This window comes from Dermacentor variabilis, chromosome 2, assembly GCF_050947875.1.
Source record: "Dermacentor variabilis isolate Ectoservices chromosome 2, ASM5094787v1, whole genome shotgun sequence".
Classification (NCBI taxonomy): domain Eukaryota; kingdom Metazoa; phylum Arthropoda; class Arachnida; order Ixodida; family Ixodidae; genus Dermacentor; species Dermacentor variabilis.
The window spans coordinates 77,734,420-77,751,064 of NC_134569.1; the positions used below are offsets into that span (position 1 = coordinate 77,734,420).

Consider the following 16,645-nt stretch of genomic DNA (forward strand, 5'->3'; position numbering starts at 1 on the left):
GCTGCCGCCGTCGTCCTTGTTGAAGACGAGGAGGCAGTGACGATTCTCCTCTTTCCTTTTTGCCTCACAACTGTCAAGTAGTCGCCGTCATCCGACAGATCTTCTTCTGAAGCAGAGTAGTACAGCAGGGTGTCCTCGCTGCCTGTGTCGCTCATCAGGTGATTGCGCTTCCTCGGAGCGCTCGACGCTGTGACGTCGGTCTCCTCCGGACGTCTAGCTGACTCCGCTTCCATCGCCGAAGGTCTCGGAAGCGGCGCCTCCCGAAAACACGCAAAAAAACTCGCAAAATGAGAACAGTAGAAAACGGGGTTCCACACAAGAGCCACTTCTTCGTCTTTCTCTCTTCGAACCCAGCCCCATTTTAAGCCTTACATATATATACTACGGCCTACACAGCAGTCGGATTGTGAGTGGCTGTGCGTGCCGTGACACAGGAGAGAAATTTTTTGTCCAGTTCGCAAAGTACAACGCAATCAGTAACCGAAAAGACATGACTACGAAATTAAGCGCACATACTGACTGCTTCTCTTCTAGAAGACATAATTATTGTGCTTTCTTTAAGTGTTAAAGTGACATAGAAATTGTATGGGTGCGTGTCACTAGGTTGAAATACAGAGAAAAGTATGACAGGAATTGTTTATTTTTTAGTTGACCACCGCAACAATTGATTTTGCAGACATTAAAGCGCTTTCGGAACGGATACAGTCGATTAATGGTTTTCCGTGTGGAGAACTGATGGATTACTGACGATAAAGTGGCACTTATATTTAATGCACAGTCTCTTTTCGGCATATCACACTCACGAAAACTTTGAGGCACAGCAGTAGTGCACGGTCCCTCATAAGTGAAACATCTTCTAGGATAGCCCAGTTGCGACCCCTGTTCAAGCGTAATTGCAGCGTAAATCGCTCGAGCAAAAACACTCAGGGTTATGCTGCCCGAAGTGGCAGCATACAGTGCATACACAGTGGTCGCAAATACACACAGCCATCGATGTCTTTCAAGAAATCCATTGTATCCTTGTAGTGAAAGATTGACAAATAAAGAAACTACCCTCCCTATTTTCTTGTAGAAAGTAGAAAAGTGCAATTTAAATCTTAGCTTGCGGAGAAAGAGCGTGTAAGTATAGCGCTATTCAGGAGAGACTGATTCAGCCCAGGCATAGTGCAGCAGTTCGTCGGCATTTATGCTTGAAGGGAATGCCCTCATGACTAACTTTTGCACGAATAAGATTCAGAGTTCGCAGTAGTGACTGTCCGTGAGTGGCGACCAGAGTAAGTGACAGTCATTGTTGCCGTCTTTGGGGTGCCATTGTCGACACGTGTCACCCGGCGGTGGAAGCAAGGGAGATGGTTTAGCAAAGACCCCGACATGCCCGGTCTTCTGCTTCCTTGCCTCTTTTGGAAATACAGGTAGATGTAAGGGTTGATGGCGCTGTTAGAGGCTGAGATGACGCCGGACAAAGCTACCACGTTGGCGTTCAGAATATCGGGATTGCCGAACGCTAGAATGACCTCTTGTACCATGTAGGGAACATTGGTCACAAGGAAGGCCCCGCACACGACGGCGGTCATCTTGAGCGTCTTAACCTGCACGAAAAAACAACAAAAAGTGCCAGGATGCAGTCAGAACTGTGCAACAAACGCGACTATACAGACTTTCTCAAGCACACTAAGCATGACGACATTTCTTATAAGCATAGTAAGGACCAGGGGAGCAAGAATTAGTGAGGAGGCGAAACAGCGCTCACTCGGGCGTCCCAGAAAGTCACGCCGTAGGGAACGGCGCCGACGCGCCCTCTGTCATGAGTCGGCTCTCCGAGAAGGCAAAACGCACGCGGTGCGTTCTCCGAATAGGCAATATATGAGACGACATCGAGATTTTTGTGCGTAACTTCCATAAAAAACATGCAAACGCAGTTTTCACCGCAGCACGACAGATGACGCGTCGGGCGTGTTGTCATCATTTCGTCCTCGCTCCAACGTGACTTAAACGGGCCGCCAGCGCACGCTATCGCAGCCTAGCAGATTCCTCTCCTCAAATATTTCTTCCTCCGTGGTAAGGAAGGGGCATAATATTTCTCGGATTTCTTCTTCAAGATGAATTCGCTCAATTGTTCTTTCGCTAGTACAACTGCCCCGGTCAGCTAGCACACTCGGTTTAGACTGCCAGACCAAAATACTGCCTTCTCTCAAGGGCTTCCACGACGAGACCCTGTCGCACTCCACCATCAGCGCATTGTGATGAGGGTCAGGCACGCTTGCAAAGCCCAGTTAATAAAAATAACGATGGTCCCAACCTGCGGCACTTGGGAAACTGGTGAGCGAGCCACAACTCATCATCTGCTATAGACACGCATCATGGCATATCCGCACTGTGTACCTGCTCACTGGACTCAACTACGCCATTGTCATATAGGAGTCCTTGAGAAATAGACCGTGACATGACTTCTTGCCTCACATGAAAGTGAAGCGATGCCAAATAAGCATGCATCAGCGACTTAAACATTTATTTATTAAAATGAAACTTTGGGGTGTTACGTGCCAAAACCAAAATATCATTATTAGGCATGCCGTAGTGGGGGGCTCCGGAATAACGTGATCACCTGAAGTTCTTTAACATGCGCCTAATGCCTGGTACACGGGTGCTGCCTTTCGCCCCCATCGAAATTGTGCAGCCGCGGCCGGGATTCAATCACGCACCCATGGGCTAAGTAGCGCGACACCAAAGCCCTTATGCCACCACGGCGAGTAACTTAGCCTTCACCTCGCCTTCACTTGACGTTACGGACATGTTATCGGCCATAAGGACAGCCTGAACTGTGAATGCCTGAGACTTTGCAGCATGCATGTATTTTATAACTGTCCTGCCTACTGCAACAGCGGAAGACTGCGCCTCTATGACGGCAATCATTGGAAGGAAAATGCTATCGGAAGGTATTATTGTGTGTGCATTTTGTGAACGCACGTGTGGAAAAACATCTACGGGGGCTGATATGGCCTGGTTGCAGAGCCTCAGACGGGATCGGAGACTTTAAGGGAGCTACTATGATGCGTGGCTGTTGTATATACCGTATTCTTTTCTAATGTGCGAACAATGCATTTTTTAGTAAGTCACACAATTAATTACCGGCGCGAGAAATTGCAATGTCCACAGAGCTAAGTGAAAATATTAACTAATGAACTTTGTACTTATTCCCTTCAAGGCCGACGGAGCAACTGCTAAATTTGATTTATTTCGCATGTAGTTTTCGATTCGCCTGCCCAAGTTATCGTGTTACGCTATATGATGCCGCGTTGCTAAGGGACCTCACATGAGACGGAAAGAAGTTACGACTTAAATGGAATGCAGAACAATTGAGTGATACCTATCTCAGAGAAATGGGCTATAACACGAAAGTGAAACCTATGTTCTAAAAAGCAGTGCAAGCTTCTTAGCACATTACCAAATACAAGTCCGTAAATAAAAATGTCCACCAGTTTTCTAGTATTTACAGTTCCGATCGCTCGAAGGGCGAAGCTATGACATTGATAGCAAGCACGCGATTCCTGAGGTGCTGCACAGCATAAACAGCGCCCGGAGGCTGCCAGGCGTCACATGGTATTACGACGCGACAATGAGTGTGCTGGTGACGAAAGTGCGTCGCTCGAGCTGCGGCGGCATCGCGCACGCGTTTGAGCACCCTTGCTCGTGATCTTGGCTTCCGAAAGCGGCGTGAGCCATGGTGGCACCACTGATGGGGGACGGTTGTTGGGGATCATATTTGAAAAACTGTTGTGAATGCCTTCGCCCGTGGATGCTGAGACAAACCGCAAGGCAGTTCCAAGCACTACATCTATAGCAGCTTTATATGTGTACAGGCTGCTTCGCCTTGTTTTCTACGGAATTGGTCATCGATAAAACAAATGATGCATAAATATCTTCATGCAACAGATATACGCCATGAAGGGTAATTCTTTTTAAATAAGAAAAACCTTTCTAACAATTCCATGCCTGTATTCTGAACCATAAGGTAAACACAAGATGGTAAAGGTATCGCCATCACGCGGATATAAGTAATGATGATTGCGTGACACACGTACATGGAACATATTTGCGCTGGAACCCGGCAGATAAAGCTATCGTGTTAAATATTTAGCTTCTGCAGCCGAACAGACAACAGTCTGGTGCGCTATAAGGTACATTTATTCCAATCTGTTTCTATTCCATGTCCGCCATAGATCTCCACTATTGGTCAAAAAGTTTTGGGGCGGCCCCCATATCGTTGGTTTGTCACGCGACGTCACGAAAACCGCGCAATTTTCCCACATGATGCGACCGTGTAGACACTGATTATGCGTGATTAGGCCAAACCACAAAAAAATATTTTTTTTTCGGTTGCACGCTTCTTCCGCCATTAACCCGCCGCTCTCGGGCAAAAATTTTCGGGGTGTGCCCACTTCGTCTGTCTGTCACGCGATGTCACAAAAGCGCGAAAGGTCATCATGTCAAAGTGTGATGTGCGCACTAAAAATACTATAATATGAGGAACAAAACTGAAATGGTCTTGGAATAGGGGGAGTATGCCCTGCTCTGAAAGCAATAAAAAATCGTTTTGGCACTAGCTACTTGGAGCTACCGGGGAGAATGGATTTCTCTGCTCATTGGAGACGTTTCTTTTTTTTTTTTTGCCTGGCAGTATGCGTTGTCGAGACCCTTCGGCAGGTTTACGACGTCGCTGTGTAAACGCTTCGTTGAGGATCCATTTTAGCGCCGTTTTTATAGTTCCGTTTCACACCGTCGACCAGCCACCGCAAGCTATGCAAGGGGAAGTGGACCAATCGTGACAAACAAATTACGCTGGCACGGCCTTCATGAACCGTTCATATACTTTCAATGCGCTAGCGCGGACCCACCGAAACCCTCTGTACTTCGGCGCGCTTCTCCCCTCTTGCCAACCAATTACACAAGAAAAATTCGTCAACGTAAGCAGTGCTATTTGCTTTCAAAGGAAAGAAAACATCGTGTGATTGGGCTGTTCAAACGACGCTGCGGGTCACCGCCCGATGCTTGCGCCTGTGATTGCGTAAGCTCCACGTCAGGAGATGGGAATAAAATCAGAATGGAATTGTTACGTCATGTAGTGAACGTGCTTGTCGAATCCATTAGGCACTGTAATAATTGCATGTAAAGTGCAGCTGTATACATTATATTAAAAGATAGCACGAAAGACTCAAAAACAATTTAGAGGATGGCGACACAATCGTCCTCGTCTTCTAGGTGTTTGTTCGTGTCTCTTGCGTAGTTTTTGAAATAATGAATGCGCTCACCATCCAACCCAAATATGGTTGTGTTGCCGCCGTAGGCGTTCTATCGTAGACTTAGGGAGCGCTAGCACGAGGACAAGTTGCCAAGAAGGTAATTATGCGGCTACAGAATCAGCTCATGTCCACATGACCACCCAAACATTTTTCCCTTACGCAAATCTAACGTGGATCATGCATTTAGCACGTTATGGACTTTAGAGAAAAGTGTGAGCAGGATGGACGACAAGCTGGACGTGTTCCTAAAACTTAAGGGAACGTTTCTGAAATATCTGAAAGAAATATACAGCAATTTAGTACACGGTTTTTCCTGCCGGGTCTCTCACATAATTCTGTATGAAGCCAACAGCCAATGAGGCCAAAGAAAGCACAAAAGAATTTAGAGGGTTTCTTTAAATTGCAGTGTATTAAATGACAAGAAAATATAAAATAGAAGTGGAAGAAAAGAGAACATGTGGCAAATAGGAGCCGGACCCACAAACTCGGTATGACGTGTGCGATGCTCCACATATTGCAGCGTTGCGGCAGCAGTTTTTCTATTCCGTCCACTTTATTCGGCGAGTAACCTGCGCGCGTAGGCCAGAGCCACTTGCGGCTATGGCGGAGTATGTGCAATATCCTTACAATCGAAGTTTTTGCGTAGTACCAGGCGAAAGTATCAGAGCAAGTGTTCAAGAAACCCTCGTATGCTACCTCGGAGCATCGAGGCTGCGAGGGTTGAGAGCTGATTGCTATGGAATGAGCAAAAAGAATCAGTGGAGGCGAGAGGATAAATTTGCGGTTAAATTCCTGCCGGTATTTTTTTCGTTTTCGACTCTTGCAACACAAACACTGTGCATGGAAGTTTCCTCGGGGTGGGGCGAACTGACCACCACGGGCAGAAATCTAATCTGGTTTTCCTTGTTATTATTATACCCCGCAAGAGGCGCACGAGAGTGCACTTCAAGCATTCTTTCTTTGTGGTGACACGGAACTGATCAAACGTCAAACGCCGAATGGCGCTTGCCAAATAGTGCACCGGTATTCCGAAGATGTCGTGGTGAAAATCCAAGGACGAGATGAATCACTCGGTAGTAATGAGGACGACACGTGCATACGCACACACGTACACACATACTTTCTCATGTCGGCCTCTAAAAATAGAAAGAAAATTACAGGCACCGAAAAGCACGTCAGATGCATTTACAGAAGTACTTCAAGGCAAGACGGTTTCAGAAACAGCGCGTTTTGATCGTACGAGTTGTGAAATTGCCTGGAGGTGAAAAAATTCCCACCGCCTTGCTTCGATGGGTCCGTGGTATTTACTTTATTAGTTTCCGTATTACCATGTGTCGCACGCGCATGGAATGAATGCGAAGATTGTGATAGGCAGCCCTGCTTGTGTCATACATTTTGCCGCATCGAGAACGTCAGGGATGCAAAAAACGATAAAAGTGCTTGTAGTACCTGCCATTTATGGAACATAGTGAGCCTTTATCCAAGGAAGATTTATACAGCGAGATCTTTTAAGGGTACTTCGTGTAGGTTTCGCTACCTTTTTGACAGGTAAGACCGTAATGTTTATAAGCCCCATTGCCTCCCTATAAAGAAGTCGTCACAAACGAAAATAATTTGTCATTGCCCACGCCTTTGTTTCTTTTTCGGCACCACAATGATTCGTTTTGCAGCTGATGTACAAAAAAAAAATCTAAGCTGCTCTTCGCTAAGGTATACACTCACCGCGGCGGCTCAGTATATGTCGCCCTTTGCGGCTAAGCGCGTGGTCGTGGGTTCGATAACAGCTAGGCTGCTGCGGCTGCATTGCGATGAAGGTGAAAGGCAAGAATGGTCGTGTACACTACTGTGGATATACGTTAAAAAGTCCCGAGTGGTAGAAGATAACCCACAGTGCTCTACTATACGGCATCTCGAATGACTTCTGCTTTGCTTTACTACGGTAAGCCTTACAGTTAGTCAGTGGCCAACGTGACAAACGCGTAACATTTCGAAGGCTATAGGTCACGTCGTTTGTGTCTGCATCCACTACGCTTTTCACAGCTTGTCGTTGAAGGCTGCGTTTCGTCTTCAATGTGACGTCCATTAATTTCGTGCCGCTGGTAAAGTGACGTTTGCTGGCTGCGGGCTAGGAAAGCGTTGCCAACCAGTTGAGAAACGAGGCTTAGTAAACCACGATGTTCCTGTAGACGTAGTCGCTATTGTTTTTGGATGTTCAACCGGGACTACCCCTGCCTTTCTCTGTATTATTTTCTCTCTTTCTTTTGTGTTGTTCGCGGTTTCCTTTGTCACCACTCATTTGAAGTAGAATGCCAGGTCTTTAGAAAAGAATGGCCTCAGTTTTCCGATAAATAGGATCTCATACAAACGTGCTGTCACAATGCGTACCGAGTCTATCGCTAACATGTTCGAGTGGCTCAGTCTCGTGGGTATTGTTTCTACCCCTGCTGCGCTTTTTATCACTTATGAGTCAGCCATATACTTGCAGAACAACTTTTTTTATCTCTCTCCGATCTGGCTAAGCCGCCTAGCCTCTCCTTTTGACCATTTAAACTTGTCTTACTACGCCGCCATCTTAGACATTCGGAGACATTCAGGTTACTCGCTTGTAGGGCGACCTTTTGTTGTTTTTCTCGTAGCAAAAATAAGAACTGGTTAGAAACAATTAAAACCAAAAGCAAGAAAAGTTACGCAAATGTAATCGCTGTTGCCAAAACTTGGAGTGCTCACATCTTTGCGTTTGCGTTATGGGCGCAGAAAATTCTCTGAGTGTTTGGCCTTTTACATCACAGCTTCTTTCCTCACAAATTTCGGAGCAAAGGGCTTTGTAGACAATGACAGAGCAAAATACTGCGTGATCCCTGTTAAGTGTGACGTACAATTATTTTCTTTAGAAATGGTATAATAAATGGCTATCGTTATTACCTAGCGCTGGTATTTCGTTATTAACATTAATTTAGGGACAATGTTGGCACCTGCAAGGCACCGAGTGCTCATTGTAATGTTAAAGAAACGAAGGAGAACAACGGAAGTAGATAATATTGTGGTGCCTTGAAATTTATCATGAACAGCCTTTTATGGTTCTCCCATTACCATTTAGGTTTATTTTCGCGCCATGTCTTAGACGTAGCAGTTATATTTACAATCGTCTTACGATATCATTCGTTTCAGGGCATCGATATTTTCATTCGATCACTGCATGTAAGGGACGTACGTTGTGGGATAAATTCTTGAATGCTTACTTCACGCCATATTTATTATTTCCTGCACATTCCCGCAGTTACGGACGGCTTTTTGGATGTACTTATACATCTGCACAGCAAGGTATTGCATAGAGCATGTCATCGCGAGAGATCTACTCACACACGAATTATAATTGCCTAAATTATTAGTGGAAGAGCGAAGGAATCTACCTGACGACTAGGCTAGGGTTATTGATAGGGCACTTTCTGGAGGAAGACGAAAAAAAACGAACAAACAAGTACTGGCAAATACGAACACTAAATATTTCCTGTAAGCTCAATATTCGCCACTTTTTCACTCGACCTTCGTTTGGTAGCCACTGGATGACTTGCAACTGTGGTTGTGTGACATCGGTTTCCTGAACTCTGGGCGACTTCCATATTTTTTCCCGGTAAGACCTGCTAGGCATAACCATTTCCGAGTGCCCCCCCCCTCCTCCCCGCCCCCTTTCACTTACATCAGTCCCAATCAGTCAGTGATATAGCACTGACAAAAGTGAAAGCAAACAGCATCGTTTTTTCCATACCATTGCGTTCACCCGTCGCTACGCGCACGTCATCGGCAAGTCAAAGAGCTCCAATTGTGAACACTGCCAGACGCATGAAACGCTGGAACATATACTGTGCGATTGCCCAGCATATATGCTGGAGCGAAGGACGTTGGAAAGTCTCCTAGCAAGCGTTGGCAGGCAATAGCTGTCGGAGGATGCTATCCTCGGCCTGACACAGAAACTTCAATGCGGGCAACTAAAGCGCTGTTGAAGTTTCTGCAGGATACCAAGCTTTAGGAGCGGCTCTAGCAGAACCACTGTCTAATATACATAAGCACTCACCACTTTTCTTATCATCATCACCAATCCCAGTACTTTCACTCCTCTTCCCTCTTCCCCAGTGCAGAGTAACAGACTAGAGTGCATTAGCTCAGGTCGACCTCTCTGTCTTTCCTGTCAAAAAATTCTATCTTATCAGGATATCAACTCACCTTAGCTCGCGGCAAGGAGGAAGCCGTTTGCTGACCCACTTTGCCGCTGCTAGAACTATGCTTCCACATGGCCCAAAGGATGCCCGTATAGAAGGACACAAGCAGTACGAGTGGAATAAGAAACACCATGAAGAAAACGAATCCCATGTAGACCTGGCGGTGATAGAGCGGCACGTCGCGGTCGTAGAATATGGACGCGCAGAAGCACATTCCCGGTGCCACCTCGACGTTGTGAAACACGTACACGTTGGGCAGTGAGGGTATACAAGAAGCAAACCACGTGACGGCCGCCAACTTCCACGGATCAGGACTGGGTGCCAAGGGGGTGGCGATGGCGATGTGCCTGTCTAGAGCGATGGCTACCAACATGTAGGTGGACGAGACAAGCGCGAACGTCTGCAGGAACTTGAAGAAGCGGCAGAAGGCGTCACCCGCAATCCATACCATGCCCATAACCTCCCACACAACCTGTGATGTCATCGTGATACACGCCACCAAGAGGTCCACAATTGCCAGGTTAAGAAAAAGCACCCTGGCCTTGGAAACGCGACGATGACGCCGCCTAACGACGAGCTTCCAGCAGACAACGCTGTTGCCAGCAATAGAGGTGACTATCATTATGATGATGATGAGGATGCGCGCTCTCTTGTGGTAACGAGGACCCAGGACGTCTTCGGGGCTGAAGCTGGCGTCGGTGACGTTATCGGCGATGAAGGCGGCGGTAGTACCACTCAGGTAGTCATCGTTCATGGCAATACTGTTACTTGCTGCCGCTGTCATGCTTTCCTCAATATTTAAGCTCACCTTAGATGCCACATTATGGCATTTGTGTTTGAGGCATCGTGCCACTGGTAGTATCAAAACAGGTCCTTTTCTTCAAGACATCTGCAGCCATGCTGTCAGTAAAATCCACTTGCGAGCGCGCAAATCGATGTCGGAAGTATATCAGGACATCTCTCATGACTCAGTCCTCACATCCCTTCGAATGCTCCTGTAAGAGAAGTAGAAAGAAAGGAGACTTATTTCATACTGTATTTGAAAATCGCGTTTTCTTTCTTGCGACGACACAAACATAAGAAACGCGGTATATTTTCAGCTATAGGTTTCCTTCCTAGGATTGTTTCCTTTCAGCACTAAGCGTCACCTGACTTAGGACACAAAACGCTTCACGGTGATCTCGGCTGATAAAGTTAAATGAAACTGAGACATTTGGCTCGATGGAAATTAAACAAGCAATGAGCTACGGAGGATATTTATTAAGGGCTTTGCGTTAAATCATTCTTGCGACATGCATCTTATGGTCCAAATTTGCTACAACACGGACGTATTGATGTTCAGGTTTGAGGAACGGTCTAAATGTGCCGTTGCCTCTTCGTCATAATGTGACGAACCTTCCAGATTCTTTCATTTAAAGATATACGCACATACAGACGCGCACTATCACCAATCCAAGCGCAGGCACTTACCTTCAAACGTACACTCTCCCCCTCACACATACCATATCTCGTCCTCCCTCCTCGCTCTCACACATACACGCACGCAAGCGCGTGCGGATGCAGGTCAGCCCGCACACAAGCACACACAAATGCGAGTGCGCAAACACGTCGTCGCGATTCGTATATGATGTGATCACACAGAAGCTCCAGTCTCCAACCTAAACTGTCAAGTGATTAAACCCCCGCACGGTCTCGTGCTAAGCACAATTGAATTCCTTTATCAAAGAAAGGCGATAAAGTCCACATTGAGGCTATTTAAAATTGCTTTACTTCAGTACCCCGAAAGAACACCTTATGCGGATGATTTTCGGCAGAAAATTGTAGATTAAAAAAGAATAGCCAGTTGGGCTTCCAACACTTGAACAACTATACGCCAAATATGTTGCTTCACGAATAAGTGGCTTTGCATCGCTGAAGCTAAGAAACACCCCCGGTCAGTGTCCTCGGACGAAACGTTGTTAAAACTTTCACGGAAACGAAACAATGTTCAAAGGTGTTTGAAGGCTGCGCGTTATAGTGATCAAGCATCGTAGGTGTTGTAGGTTTTGCTCAGCGTCTCTTGAGCCATCCGACGTTGTGGCGATGACGGCAGAATCTGTCGCTTTCGCGAAAGGTGTTTCACAGCTCCCCTTATTTCTTTTAATATACACTGATTTCTTAGCTGTTGAAGTAGATGTATTAAATTTACATGCTTTATTTTATATAGATAAGTTTTTGCAGCTCAGAGAAGAGGGGGCGGCGATAGAAAGCGCATAATTAAAAAAAAGTTCCGGGGCTTTACGCGCCAAAACCAAGATATGATTACGAAGCACGCCATACAGCACGCCGTACAATAATTTTGACCACCTGGGGTGTCTCTGGCGTGAATCAAAATTTAAGTACACGAGAACTTTTTCTTTCATTTCGCTTTCATGTAATGCGGCCACCGTGGCCAGGAGTCGAACACGCGACCTCGTGCTTAGCAGGGCAGCGCCATAGCCGCCGCGGCGCGTCAAGCGCATAAGCACAGTACGACTCATGGAGTTTTTCGCTATACCAAATGACGAAGAGATCCGCAGCAGTGCACAACAGCCATGACGACTATATAGAAGGAGGACTCTACGAGCGCCGTTGTTGTCTTCTCGTTCTCCACGCTGCGTTACACATCCGACAGGCTTAGCTTAACCTCACCTTGGTGCAAGTTTATAATTATCTCGTGCGCCGCGTGTGCGCCCCGATCGAACCACCACTGCCTCGTGGAGCAATGCAGGTTTCTTTAGGGAAAGAAAATCAGAAATGAAGGAGAGCTGTGGTACGGAGATAAACCGGACAAGCTTCAGTTTGCTACCTTATGCTGGGTGCAGGGGAAAGGGACATCAAAAAGAGGAAAACAAGATGGAGGTAGGGAAAACTGCGAGTACACAGTAGGACGCCGGTGTTCTCCCAAAACAGCAGTAGCGCACGAGTAACCTTCTCATGCGGATGTGGCCTGGGTCCAAGATTTTTTTTTTCAAGAAACGTTCTTCTATAATCCAGTTGGCTTAGTGCGGTGTGTAAAGAGATACGCTAGATGTCTTATCCAGGGCATACGCACAAAAGGTGTTCGATGGTTTCTTCAGGCCGCGCGTTGGTATGTCGACCATTCCAAGACGTAAAGGACAGGCGTTCGTAAAGATCCCACCTATAGTCATAGCAGGGGTAGTGCAATGTGGCATCGTCGCGGCAGAGGCTAGTTGGCCCTTGCGGCCGTAAGAAAGGGTCCAGGGTACGTAGGCGGCAGTTTGGCTTTTTAGCGCTCGTGCTTCATTGACGTTCTGGAGGTGCAGCTACTTCATTTTCGGAAGTGAAGCTGTCAGCTTTTGCACGGGCTAAGGTAATTTTTTTGCGACAGTCTTTTGCAAATATTTTTCTTTCGTTATTTTAACAACATAACGATTTAATGGAGAATACTACCTGTGAGAACACTCTTACGATGGCCAGCTAGCTGGGTTAGCGACATATTTACTGCCAAAGCTTCTCACTTTGTCGCAGTTAACAAACAAAGCTAACAATCGTATGACGAGCCCAAGAAGTTGTGGTTAGAAGTTTTTTATAGAAAAAACCATGCACGTAGCGCCTACGCCAACCGATGACCGTAGCTGAGCATGCTCGTATAGGATGAAGTAAAATCAGCGTTGTGCACTTGAGGTGGTAAAAAAGCAGACCTCTTTACTACTGCGAAATGTGCCCTCTGTCGAGAATTATTATGACCAAGAGTCCCCGCAGAGTGAACTTTTCATTTCCGCCCTCGGTTCTTCCATTTTTGTTTGACTTGTTAGCGCTGTTGCAGCACCGGATATTGTGCGCTAACATGAGTTTCAGTGTGAAAAATAGGGTTTCTTCTTGTAGCGTCTATGATCAAAACATGTGTGAGTAAAAGGAAACGCCGCCCACCAGCAGTTACAATAGTGAGGTATAATAGGGAAGCGATATGGGCAGTATCTAAAACACACCTTTCTGTAGCTATTATTTTGACATTAAATTAAAAGAAATGTTTTAAATATTTTTCAACAATGTCTAGAGAAAAAGTAAAAAATTAGTCGTTTCTTTTATTCCCCAGATTTAAAAGGTTGCTGTTAGTCCTAGGCGATCATTTACCACATAAAAAGGCACCGATCGACAGAATTCGCTGTTGCGAAACAATCTACGCTCCTCGGGCAACTCCGCTCTTCCTGGCGCATTCCGGTACAAATTGCATTCCTGGGACAGGCGGCCAAGCTCACGCATTTCTTTCTTTCTTTCTTTCTTTCTTTCTTTCTTTCTTTAAGGTTTGAGTTACGTTGTGCATCACGAATGTGTGCTCTTAAGGACACCGACATACTTCAGGCGCATTGCACATAGGATATGTTGATGACTTGCTTGTTTCTGAAGGTGTGTCGTGATAATGTGTCGATGCGCTCTGGTCTGGGTATGCGGATGAGTATGTTGCTTACTGCAGGCGGGTCAAGCAATGCGAGACTGGCTTACAGTTTCTCCGGACCGAGCGCTTCCTTTCATAATAGTTTCTCATTATGTTTAATGGTCGCTAGGCTAAAATTCGTCCCGCTCCTAACTCCAACAACGCGTTGACTCGTGGTGTCTCTCACTGAGCCCTACACGGTGATTTGGCCCACGGGGAGCGGTACTGCTGGACCCCCACCCCCTTTTTTTTAATACGCAATGTTGTATTGATGTAAAGTGCTTGCGTAAGGAATTTAGATAGAGCCAATGTTTGGAGAAGGGCACTTGTCTGTGCAGCAACGACTTTTAGTAGCAGCGTTTTCATGTACGCGTATATAGCTCACTATTCTCCATCCTCAATGGAGGAAGAGAAGGAGAACAGCCTGGTGTGCACAGTAGAAGTCGAAGTGCTATAAAAAAACACCAAGAACACGAGAAAGAAAACAAGAGGAGAAGACAAGCAGAAACTTTGTATTGGTGAGACAAATTATCAATAAAGGACTAAAATTTCGCCATTATGTAACCAACGAGTTATGCGAGTGTTTATTGCCGGCACAGATTTGACACCTTCCACACTCTCTGATTTCACTGCTGGAAACTCAGTCCGTCGTAACAAATTCCGACATCGAATTCACTGATTTCTTGGGAGTCAAAGTTTAAGCCTTAGATATTTTTTTATTTCGTTCTCTTTAGTGCACGAATACTGCACTTTATTCTATAAATTATGCAGATCGAACACACTTACTGGAATCTATGTCAAACCAGGGCGTTTTTGTTTATAGACCAATCGTAATGAAAACTAAGTTCAGCCACACTATTGGTTGGTAATAACTTTATTGAATTGTCCAACAGGCTTTTCGCGACCCGGGCTCAAGTCTCCTATTAAAGTACGTCGAGATCTCGTCTCAACGCCGCCTCGCGGGCCCGTTGCACGGCCTAATGCAGAGTTGGTCGCCGAAGTTGGTGCTGCGCAGAGCGGCAGCCCACCTCAGCGAGAGGTTCTTGGAGTTTAACTCGTTTTTCCGTTGGGCCTTACATTCCAACAGGATGTGTTTAAGAGTAGCTCTGTCCTGTTTCCATCTTTTAGATGCGTATTCTTTGTGTACTTGAGTGAATATCCGTTTGAGGCGAAACGGGTTCAGGAAGGTATTTGTTTGTAGTTGGCGTAGGGCCACTGCTTGTGCCCTATTTAGGTCTTTGTGTGGTGGTGGGAATGTCCTTCTAGCTTGTTGGTACGTCTTTTTGATGTCTTTGTATCTGGTCAGTCTGTCTCGTTCGGCTCGGGAGTGTGCCCGAGAAGCCGACCGTGTGGGGTCCGCCAGCTCTTGCGCTCTGCTGTGGCTTACCTGGTTGAAGTTCGGGAGATGCCTAGTCACCCGTGTATTTGCGCTTTGTGTCCGTGTTGGTTGTGGTACCTGATGCCCAGTCGGTCGATTATGTATCGGCCCCTGTCTGTATTTGCGAGTCTTTCGAGCTGAGATATGTGTTGTGCTTCGGCGATCTCCTCGAACGTGTTGTGCAGTCCTAGCTGGAAGAGGAGCTCTGTACTGGCTGAGTCGGAAGGCTGAGGGCAATCTTGAATGTTCTTCGGATGAGGACGTTAATCTTGTTTCTTTCACTACTTGACCAGTTTTGGAAGGCCGCCACGTAGGCGATATGGCTGATGGCGAAAGATGTGGATGAGTCTGACAGAGCTTTACTCTAATATGCCTTTTCTTCTGTTTGTGATCTGCCGGATCACAACGTAAGAAAAGGCCTTTAGTTAATTTGTTGGCGGTCTTACCTTTAACTCCGTTTGTCTCGATGATCATGCCTAGGGCCTTGGTTTTGCGTAATTTAGGGATTTAGCTCCCGTCATGTGTGTGGATTTTAATTTCTTCCTGTTGTGTGGGTCCGGCCGTATCCCTCGGGCGGTCTGCCCTTGAGGGTGGGACGGTATAGCGGGAGTTCCGACTTGTCGGGAGAGCATCGTAGGCCCGTCCCCGCGAGGAACTCCCCTACCTTGCGGACGGATTCTTGGAGTCTAGTCTCTATCTGGCCGTCACTTCTTGTACTGGTTCAGATCGGGATGTCGTCTGCGTAGATCGTGTGGTGGACGCTGTCTACGTCTTGTAACTTCCGCGGGAGTTCGACCATCACGAGGTTGAAGAGTAGGGGGCATATGACCGAACCCTGCGCCGTTACCTCGGTTCCCATGTTCAGTTCTTCCGTTTCCATGTCTCCGGCAATAAGCGTGGCTTCGAGGTCCGTGAGCAAGTCCCTGACATAGTTGTATGCTCGGATGCCCAGGTTCTGCTTTGAGACTTGGTCCACAATATGACTCATTATTTTACGAAAGTGTAGCGGATATGCCGTCTGACAACATAGAACCATATAAGTGCTAAGATTACTAAGGAATCTAACCTTAAAAGTGTGTTAGCCTCAGTTTACATGCGAGTTGTATTATTACAGAACTCATGAAAACGTGGTCCGCCATTGTTGCGTTGCCGGGACAATAACCCACCTAATTTCTTTACAAGAGATGCAGCGATATTTCAAACAGCGTTCCTCGGCGCAGCTCAAATAAGAATTAACAAAGATTTTTGTTGCTAAGTGTTTTTTGTCAAAGGCTGGTCGCCTTCGCTATAATAATACGTCCGACATAAGGAATGGCTGAAATTTCGTATTATG

At 46.4% G+C, this 16,645-nt stretch overlaps 1 protein-coding gene across 1 annotated transcript; it reads right to left on the minus strand.

The window, feature by feature from the left end:
- Positions 1-641: 641 nt before the first annotated feature.
- Positions 642-10,506, minus strand: LOC142570886 (gonadotropin-releasing hormone receptor-like). The gene is made up of 2 exons (XM_075679192.1): positions 9,522-10,506; positions 642-1,589 (listed from the first exon to the last, which is right to left on the minus strand). The coding sequence occupies exons 1-2, from the start codon at positions 10,299-10,301 to the stop codon at positions 1,212-1,214; spliced, it is 1,158 nt and encodes a 385-aa protein (XP_075535307.1). The 5' UTR covers positions 10,302-10,506; the 3' UTR covers positions 642-1,211.
- Between the last annotated feature and the right edge of the window lie 6,139 nt (positions 10,507-16,645).